The following is a 10,603-nucleotide window of genomic DNA, read 5'->3' as shown; positions in this document are numbered from 1 at the left end:
AGAAACTAGGACATCAGGGTATTATATTCTGTAGTTTTCTAGAATATTTAAAAAAATACATGCAAAGATTAAGCCCAAGGACATGGCTCTGGAGACCAATATCCTTTTTCTATGGACTAAGAAAGTGCCTCCCAAATAGTAATACTGCCCCCAATAGCTAGAAACGTGTTCATTTCATCAATTCATTGAAAAGGAAAGTGATTCAGTAAGAGAGAGCCAGATAGAGACTGACCTATGCTCTTCACAAACAGATTTTAAGTGGTTTGAATTTTTGGACTCAAAGATGTTTTTTTTTTTTTTTAAATCAGGATGAAGAAAAAGTTAAGCAGGATTCAAACCTTGCCTTGCTTGTAAGCCCCACTCTCACACTTCCTAGGGAATACCAAGCTGTGCTGAGTAAGGACAAGTTTTGTGTTGACTGTGTGTGTGTTTGTGTACGTGCGTGTGTTTCTCAGGACTGTATTCCAACAGAAAACTAAATTATTTGAATTTCACTCTTATATATTATTTGCCTTTTCTGGGTTATCTGTGTTCGTTTCCCTCTCTAAGAAAGAATAATCCTTTCTTAGAGATTATTATAATGCCTTCCAATCCTTTCTTCAGGATTCTAAAGCTGAATCTAAGTGGGAAGAAGGAAATGGATAGTGTGGACAGTAGTTTTCTGGCTTTTTCTCATGACTATTCCTTAGGAAAAAAAAAACCCTCCCCTAGTTGTCCTACATATTTACACCATAAAATAGAGCTGTTGAGAAATGGGGAGCAAGAGAGACTGTAGCTCTGGAGAAGAACAGAAAAGATAAATGAAGCAATAAGACACAGAGTGAGACTTGAAATGGGAAGGTGTTGAATATCAATAGGTTTGGGAATGATTCTCAGCCCAGCACAAAAAGAGGTCACACATTTTGCTAAATTATTGAACAGAAATGCAGAAGGGTCAGTAAAAAAAAGTCATTCTTGTTCTTTTTCTCTGATATTACTCCCAACAGGTTACAGGTTTTTAAATTTAGCACCCTTGGAAAAGTCCCACAGCCCTCTCCCTTTTCTCATTAACAATGGCTGCCGTTTGCACCAGTTTTTTGCTGTTTTCGGCAGGGGTAAAAGTTGGGGTGGGGGAAGCTCTGTGTGTGGGGTGGAGTGTGTGTTGTTTTGAAAGGAGAACGAGCTATGTATGTAGGCGTGAGTAGGGTAGCCTGGAAAGGTAAAAGCAAGTATCACAGGAATTGAATTTAAACTCTAAATCCCATTTGATGTTCACAAAATATGAGCCCTATTGCATTATCCCCATTTTAGAAATAAAGTAACTAATATTATAAAAGATTCTGTGATGTGCTCACTTAGCTATACAAAGACAAAATTTGGATTTGAATGCACTTTTGTCAAACTCCTAAGCAAGCATTCTATACAATGGATTGGATTGAAGAAAATATTACCCTTCAAGTTATCCATTCAGTTTTGTTCTCTGAAAAGCTGGTGAATGATTTTATCAACTTTATTTTGCTTTTAATCCTATGGGTGTGCTCAACTATAACGTCATTCAAGAGTAAGCACCTTGTTAAATAAAAGCGGGGAAATTCTCTCCATTTTACAGATAAGTGGTGTCATGCAACCACTCCAGTCACACAAATTACCCCTAGAGAATGGGCAATTGGGCCTCCTTCCTCCTCTTCATATTCAGGAGACGAGGGATGTTTTGCCTGTAGTGCAAGGATGATATGGAGACCATTTTTTTATGTACCTCAAAGTGATATATTGGCAAAGCACAGAACTGGGATTTAGGAAGTTATATTAATCTCTATTTTGTATGACCTTGCACAAGTTACTGCTCTTGAGAAAATTTGAAAAAAAAGTTGAATTATAAGCTCCCTAAATTCCACCTTTTCTCAGAGGCTTTGGTTCTCATCATAATTCAAGAGGTAAAATGATTAAAAAAAGCAGAGATCACCTATTGTAATAAATTTGCTGGTGGTGGGCCCTATCAGTACAAATAACATAGACTAGTGCTTGCATCACGGAAGGAACTGACTTTGTCTGTGCCCACAGCCAGTCATGACCACCATAATTCTGGAAGTAGATAATCGTTCAGTGACAACACATTTCATTCTTCTGGGGTTTCCAACACGACCAGGCTCCCAGCTTCTTCTTTTCTCTGTTTTCCTGGCAACCTACCTGCTGACACTGCTGGAAAATCTTCTCATCATCTTAGTTATCCACAGTGATGGGCAGCTGCATAAGCCCATGTACTTCTTCCTGAGCCACCTCTCCTTCCTGGAAATGTGGTATGTCACAGTCATCAGCCCCAAGATGCTTGTTGACTTCCTCAGCCATGACAAAAGTATTTCCTTCAATGGCTGCATGACTCAACTGTACTTTTTTGTGACCTTTGTCTGCACTGAGTACATCCTTCTTGCTGTCATGGCCTTTGACCGCTACGTAGCCATTTGCAATCCACTACGCTACCCAGTCATCATGACCAACCAGCTCTGTGGCACACTGGCTGGAGGATGCTGGTTCTGTGGACTCATGACTGCCATGATTAAGATGGTTTTTATAGCACAACTTTACTACTGTGGCACACCTCTGATCAATCACTACTTTTGTGATATCTCTCCACTCCTCAACGTCTCCTGTGAGGACTCCTCACAGGCTGAGCTGGTGGACTTCTTCTTGGCCCTCATGGTCATTGCTATTCCTCTTTGTGTTGTGGTGGCATCCTACGCTGCTATCCTTGCCACCATTCTCAGGATCCCTTCTGCTCAGGGCCGCCAAAAGGCATTCTCCACCTGTGCCTCCCACCTGACCATTGTAATTCTCTTCTATTCCACAACGCTTTTCACCTATGCCCGTCCCAAGCTCATGTATACCTACAATTCCAACAAAGTGGTGTCTGTCCTCTACACTGTCATTGTTCCACTCCTCAACCCCATCATTTACTGTCTGAGGAACCGTGAAGTAAAGGCAGCCCTCAGAAAGACCATATGTTGCAGAGGACGCGGGCCCCAGGAAAATGGGGCTTTCGGTAGTTGAAAAATGTATAGATTCCTTTCAGGCTTGAACTGAGAGATGACCACTACACACTTTCCCCCTCAGTCTTGTCTTTGGTTATCCTTCAATCTCCAGCACTGTAACATTGCTCGTGTGTGTGTGTGTGTGTGTGTGTGTGTGTATACACACAATCATGACTAGAGAAACATGTTCTCAAGAAGTAACCTCTGCTGTCAGATTGAGAGACAAGGTTTTAAATTTTAGAAAAGCTACTTGAAATCAGGAAGAAAGAGAGAGAAAGAGGGTGGTAAAGGGAGGCAGGAAGGGAGGAAGATAAATACTTTTTCCATAAAACTTATCAAAATAAATGCCAGATAGGACAAACAATTAAATATAAAGAATAATTCATCTCTCAGGTGGTTAGAAAAGAGTTTTTTGACTCCCTATATTGTAGAAGTAAAAGAAAAAGATAAACATAAATTAATGCCTGTTAGGCACCGTGGCACATACCTTTAGTCACAGCTACACAAGAGACTAAATCAGGAGGATCCCTTGAATTCAGGAGCCTGAGCCCAGCCTGGTCAACATAGAGAGACCCCATCTACTTCCCTCCAAATAACATAAATAACTAATTTGTTAAGGCTTTTAAAAATGAAAGATTAAGTTTATACCAAATAACAAAGTGAAAACTATTACTAATTTTTAATATTAATAATAACCTATACTAACATTAAATACTAAAAAAAACTTTAAAATAAACATATAAAAATTAAGCTTTCAGTGGAAAAACAAGTTAAGAATATAAACGTAATTTTAAAAGTAGGCAGTTGTTCTGGGCAAAATTATGTCCCACTCCTCCCCGCCTCCAAAAGAAGTATGTTGTCCTAATCCTCAGTCTCTCAGAATGTGAACTTACTTGGAAGTAGGATTCTTATGGAGGTAATTGAGCTAAAATGTGGCTGTTAGGGTGAGACCTAAGACAGTATGACTGGTGTCATTATAAAAAGGAAAAGTTTGGACACAGACACATGCAGAGGAAAGACAATGTGCACACACAGAGGGCAGAAAGCAACCATGTTGCTGCAGCAATGCACCTATAAGCCAAGGAAGAAGTATTGTTTGTGAACACTGGAAGCTAGAAGAAGCAAGGAAGGATGTTACCCTAGAACTGAGAGAGAAAGAGTATGGCGCTGCCAAGAACTTGATTTCTGAAGCCTCACCAGAAAAATACTGAGGCAGTATTTGGTACTTTGTAATGGCAGCCCTAGGAGCCGATAAACCTCAGTCATTTTTAAAAAGATATTTAAAATTGACAAATGGGTTATAATTATAAACTGAAAAGCTTCTGCACAGCAAAAGAAACTGTAACGGAGTAAACAACCTACAGAATGGAAAAACTTTTTGGCAAACCATACATCTGACAAAGGTCTAATATTCAGCATCTATAAGGAACTTAAATTTACCAGAAAAAAACAACTCCGTTAAAAAGTGGGCAAAGGATATGAACAGACACTTTTCAAAAGAAAACATACATGTGGCCAACAATCATATGAAAACAAAAAAGTTCAATATCACTGATCATTAGAGAAATGCAAATCAAAATCACAGTGAGTGGTTTGAATAATAGCCATTGCAACTGATGTGAAGTGATATCTCATTGTTACCATCTAACGCCAGTCAGAATGGCTATTACTGAAAAAAAAAACAGATGCTGGTGAGGTTGTGGAGAAAAAGGAACACTTGTACGCTGTTGGTGGGAGTGTATATTAGTTCAACCTATGTGAAAGACAATGTAGCAATTCCTCAAAGACTTAAAAACAGAAATATCATTTGACCCAATAATCCCATTACAGGGTAGATACCCAAAGGAATATAAATCATTTTACTAGAAAGACACATGCACACATATGTTTATTGCAGCATTATTGACAATAGTGAAGACATGGAACCAGCCAGAATGCCCATCAATGATAAACTGGATAAAGAAAATGCACTACATATACATCAGGAAATACTGTGCAGCCATAAAAAAGAATGAGATCATGTCTTTTGCAGGAAGATGGATGGAGCTGGATGTCATCACCTTTAGCAAACTAATGCAAGAACAGAAAACCAAATACCACGTATTCTCACTTGTAAGTAGGAGCTAAATGATGAGAACTCTTGGACACATAGTAGGGAACAATGACACTGGGGCCTATTGGAGGGTACAGGTTAGGAAGAGGTGGAGGATCAGGAGAAATAACTAATGGGTACTAGGCATAATACCTGGGTGGTAAAATAATCTGTATAACAAACGCCATAATACAAGTTTACCTATATAATAAAGCTATATATATGCCCCTAAACTTAAAAATTAAATTAAAAAATTAAAATCTGAACAATACTAATATACCCAAATATTTTAATTGGTTATTTATGTGAGATATTATCCATCACATAAGTGACATAAGAAATTGTATTATACTGCCAGTGGTTATATAAATTATTTCAAACTCTGGTAGTCAATTTAGAAATAGTTTTGTTGGCTCTATAATTTCAAATACAGGAGTCTGTATTAGGGATATAATTTATGAAGCTATATGCACACACATATTTAATTCAGCATATTTAATTTTAAAAGCATGTACATTTTCCAAATAATTGAAATATTTAAGTAAAGTATGGTTTACCTATGAAATAAAACACTATGCAGATATTGCAAGTCATATTTCAAAGAAAACAATGTTACAAAGTAATTATATTAAATAAAAGGTTAGAATATAAAATATGGTGTAGTTTTGATATTATGAACAACTACGTTAAGATATAATTGGTGATACAGAGATAAATGTGCATGTAAAAAAATTCTAGAGAGGTTTTAAGTGACACTTTCATTTTCTCCAGTTGTGGCTTACTTTATAATTGCCTGTATTTTGTAAATGTTCTAGAATGAACATGTATTAGCTCTGTAATTACTATTCACCAAAAATATTAACCACATAAAGGAGAAAAACATTTCCTGGTGTTTTTAATTTTCTAGAATACATTTCCTTGATTTAAATGACATTAATTATGAAAATTCAGTAAATTGCAATACCTGATTATAACTGATACTATGTCGGAGGTTTTATGAAGCCATATATCACTACTCTTATGCCTGACCATGTTCTTAAGCCAGTTGAGGAGACAAATCAAATCTCAAAATGAAAATCAAAATCTCGTCTTTGGCCAGACTTTGTGGCTCATGCCTGTGATTCCAGCACTTTGGGAGGCCAAAGGAGGAGGATCCCTTGAGCCTAGGAATTTGAGACCAGCCTGGGCAACCTAGCAAGACCTTTTCTCTGCAATAATTATAAAATTAGCTGGGGTGTCATGGTTTATACCTTTGGTCCCAGCTACTTGGGCGGCTGAGTTGGGAGAATTGCTTGAGCCAGGGTCATAGGGGCTGCAGAGAGCTATGATGTCACCACTGCCCTCTAGCCTGGGTGACAGAGTGAAAACCTGTCTCAAAAAAACAAAACAAAAAAATCTTCGTTCGTATTTATGGCTAAGTTGGAGGAGTGGCTTAGGAAACAATGGGCTTCCTGTTACTGAACCCTCTAATCAGATTCCGTAAGAGTGACTTCTATACTCAATGAACTGGCATAGGCAGACACCTTCAGTTCTCCCCTAATGTTTTAGCTTCTTGTAACTTGTTGGTTCCCAAAGAGAAGAAAGAGAATGGGGATGTGTGGCGGCCCCTCCTCCCAGGTGCAGCAAATGCTGAGAAATGCTCCCCAATAATAATAAATAATTTAGTTTTTAAGTGAACCAATCAGAATTCTATCACAGATACCAGATCTGCCTTATATCCTTTGCTGTATCTCTGCCAAATTTTGGTATCAAGATGATGCCAGCCTAATAAAATGAGTTAGAGAGAAGTCCTTCCTTTTCAATTGTTTGGAATAGTTTCAGAAGAAATGGTACCAGCTCGTCTTTGTACCTCCGGTAGAATTCAGCTGTAAGTCCATATGATTCCTTAAGGACCTAGAAATAGAAATTCCATTTGACCTAGCAATCCCATTACTGGGTATATATCCAAAGGATTATAAATCATTATATTGTAAGGACACATGCACATGAATGTTCATTGCAACACTGTTTACAATAGCAAAGACTTGGAACCAACCCAAATGCCCATTGACGACAGACTGGACAGGGAAAATGGCATATATACACCGTGGAATACTATGCAGCCATGAGAAATGATGAGTTCATGTCCTTTGTAGGGACATGGATGAACCTGGAAACCATCATTCTCAGCAAACTGACACAAGAACAGAAAATCAAACACCGCATGTTCTCGCTCATAGGCAGGTGTTGAGCAATGAGAACACGTGGACACAGGGAGGAGAGCATCACACACTGGGGTCTATGGGGGGAACTCGGGGAGGGACAGCAGGGGGTGGGAAGTTGGGGAGGGATAACATGGGGAGAAATGCCAGATATAGCTGATGAGGAGGAAGGCAACAAACCACATTGCCATGTATGTACCTATGCAACAATCCTGCATGTTCATCACATGTATTCCAAAACCTAAAATGTAATAAAATATATATTTTTTAAAAAAGAACAGAAGAAAACAAAGGCATAACCAATATTGTACTTGAAATGCATAATTGCTTAACTATGAAAATGAAATGAAGTAAAATGAAAATAAATGCATTAATTGCTTAACTATGAAAATGAAGTAAAATGAAAATAAATAAATAAAATGAAAGTAAATAAATAAATAGGAACAGAGGTATAATTTTTAAATATAAGAAAACATTATTTGTGATTTGGCACATTTTAATTAGAAAATCTAAATTAGTTTAACAAGGAAGGATACAGTTATACCCCAGAAAAAAATGCTGCATATGAAATATGAACTTCAGTTGTATTTATTATTATTTTAAAAGTATACTGATAATCTATAGCATAGCTAGAGGACTGCACCCAGGATAGTGAGGCATCTGAAATTCAGGTCGCATAACTTATGGAAAACATTCCGATTGTCATCATAACCATCTCAAACATCTGTGAATCAGGACTAGACTTACTGTATGACACAAGAGATAGAATGCGTGAAAAGCAGAGGCAAACGTCAGCTGAAATGAGAGGAATAACAGTAAGAACTGAGAGCAGTGGGAATATATGTTTTGTAAGGTCTTTGATGTCCAGTCAGTGGAGGCTGGTTTCCCTTAGAGATACTGATGAAGAAAATTCTGGACCAGACGATCACCAAAGTACTTCTCTCTCAAATCTTATGTATTCCCATGAAAAATGTGAAACTTGGTAGCTTCCTCTTCATAATAAATTCAGTGTGGAAAGCCATGTAGATCCCTTTAGCCTGAGATGGGACAGGGTGGTTGAATATTCTTTTCCTTTCCATTATGTAGCACAACTTCTATGTTACATAGTATAACTCCTGTGTTACGTAAGAAGTGATTCAAAGGAACAGTCAGAAAAGCCATCCCAAAATACCTGTTTTGAAGAATTTGCAAGAAATGAAATCCTGTCAGTTATGCAAAGCTTATTTGATATGAATTCTACATTGTATATATTTTCACATTTTGTACTTCTTTTACACTTTATTTTATACTATTTATAAGATACAAATAAGACCCCCATGAAATAGAACAGGAAAATTACATTATCCGTACTTTCCATATATTAGAATTTATATGCAGAGAAGAGTCAAAGCTTTCGTCATGACCGAATCAGTGTCCAGTTTTAAATCATCTAATTGCCAGTATGGTACAGTTTTCCCTGCCATGTCATACCACTAGATCTAAGCCACCTTCAGGCCTGGACACCTCATTTTAAGTTGGACATAACCTTAAACAAAGAGTGTAATCAGAGATTTTGAAACTATACATCCAGAGGAAGAGCAAAAAGAGGAGGAGAGTTATGTTTTATTGATAGGCATTTTGTAATTTCAATGTCTCCAGGAAGAAAATATTGTTATCTCTGTTTTACATAGAACATTAAGGCCCCAAATGTCAAATAACTCATCCAAGCCTGCACAGTTAGATAGATAAATAGACTAGATAATCTCATGATTTTAATAATGAGTGACACAATTGGTCTAATGTTGTCCATACTGTTAGAAAGTGTTCTGATTATAAACTCTTAAGAGAAAACCCAGACTTTCCAATCAGTTTCCGAATAGCCAGCTGCACATCTTTGTTCCTGAGACTGTATACCATGGGATTTAAAAGCGGGGTGATGATGGTATAGGTCACTGTCACCAGCCTATCTTTGCCTGATGTATATTTGGCTGAGGGTCGCAGGTAGACAAAGGAAGCACAACCATAATGAACAATGACTACAATGAGATGGGAAGCACAGGTGGAGAAGGCTTTTTGCTTGCCTTCAGCTGATGGAATCTTCAGGATGGTATGGACAATGAAGCCATAAGAAATGCAGATAAATATCAAGGGCACAACAAGCACCAAGACCCCAAAGATGAAGATGACCAGTTCATTGATGTAGCTGTCGGCAGAGGCGAGACGGATAATTGGGGAAATATCACAAAAGTAGTGGTTGACCTTGTTGGAGCCACAGAAAGGGAGGCTAAAGACCAAAGTTGTTCCCACCAGAGATATTAGGAAGCCACTAATAATACAAGTTGCTACCAGTTGTCCACATACCCTCCAGCTCATGAGAACAGCGTAGTGCAAAGGCTGGCAGATGGCAGCATAACGATCATAACCCATCACTCCCAAAAGCAGGCAGTTAGTGACAGCAAAACCAAGAAAGAAGAACATCTGGGTGGCACAACTCACAAAAGAGAGTGTCCTCAGTACAGAGAATAGGTTGATAAGCATCTTGGGCAGGATAACAATTGTGTAGAAGATTTCGGAGATAGAAAGAATACCTAGAAAGAAGTACATGGGTGTGTGGAGGCTGTGATCCAAGTGAATGACTGATATGATGATGACGTTTCCACTCAAGATAATCAAATAGAGGCAGAGAAAGACCACAAAGAGGACAAGCTGCAATTCTCCAAGGCTGGAGAAGCCCAGCAGTAGGAACTCAGTGATGGAAGAGGAATTGGCCATGATGAGCTGATCCCATGGAATAAGGTCAATATGATCAGGTCCAGAGATCTTCGGAACTTAAAATTCAGGGAGACTTACCCTCATAAAGTAGCTATGCCAGTCTTATTTGAATGAGAGACAACAAGTATGGAAGAGAAAAAAGAATTGTAAATTTTACCAGAAGCTCTTATAAATTGATATGCATTCAAACTGCTATTTTTCTGCTGCTGATTTTAGCAGTGAATCTGGGGACAAACGTTTACGTGAAGTGTACGGTCATTTGCTCAAATAAAGCCTATTCATCAGGTCCCCTACTTGGAGACTTATATAGATACCATCTAATTTTTTAATACAGTAGTTCCTCCTTATCCAAAGTATTGCTTTCACTGGTTTCTAGTACCCACATCAGTTTCAAGTACCCAGGTCAACTGTAATCCATGGAAAAGTTCAGAAATTAACAATTCATAAGTTTAAAGTTGTGTCTCCTTCTGTGTATCATGTTGAAAGTTCACACTGTCTTGCTCCTTCCTGCCCTGGACAAGGATCATTCCTTTGCACAATGTATCCAGACCATA

At 38.1% G+C, this 10,603-nt stretch overlaps 2 protein-coding genes across 2 annotated transcripts; one reads left to right on the top strand and one right to left on the bottom strand.

The window, feature by feature from the left end:
- The first annotated feature begins 1,844 nt into the window (after positions 1-1,844).
- On the top strand, positions 1,845-3,081 carry LOC116538294 (olfactory receptor 6Y1). The gene has a single exon (XM_032260560.1). The coding sequence runs from the start codon at positions 2,047-2,049 to the stop codon at positions 3,022-3,024; it is 978 nt and encodes a 325-aa protein (XP_032116451.1). The 5' UTR covers positions 1,845-2,046; the 3' UTR covers positions 3,025-3,081.
- Positions 3,082-9,064: 5,983 nt separating this feature from the next.
- Positions 9,065-10,385, bottom strand: LOC116538513 (olfactory receptor 10R2-like). The gene has a single exon (XM_032260956.1). The coding sequence runs from the start codon at positions 10,047-10,049 to the stop codon at positions 9,108-9,110; it is 942 nt and encodes a 313-aa protein (XP_032116847.1). The 5' UTR covers positions 10,050-10,385; the 3' UTR covers positions 9,065-9,107.
- Positions 10,386-10,603: the final 218 nt, after the last annotated feature.

This window comes from Sapajus apella, unplaced genomic scaffold (assembly GCF_009761245.1).
Source record: "Sapajus apella isolate SASKATOON/1434 unplaced genomic scaffold, GSC_monkey_1.0 scaffold119, whole genome shotgun sequence".
NCBI lineage: Eukaryota > Metazoa > Chordata > Mammalia > Primates > Cebidae > Sapajus > Sapajus apella.
Note: the sequence above shows the minus strand (reverse complement) of the source record. Positions and strands in the feature narration are given on the sequence as shown.

Coding starts and splice junctions, on each gene's coding strand:
- LOC116538294 (XM_032260560.1), top strand. CDS start 2,047: ATGACCACCATAATTCTGGAAGTAGATAATCGTTCAGTGACAACACAT.
- LOC116538513 (XM_032260956.1), bottom strand. CDS start 10,049: ATGGCCAATTCCTCTTCCATCACTGAGTTCCTACTGCTGGGCTTCTCC.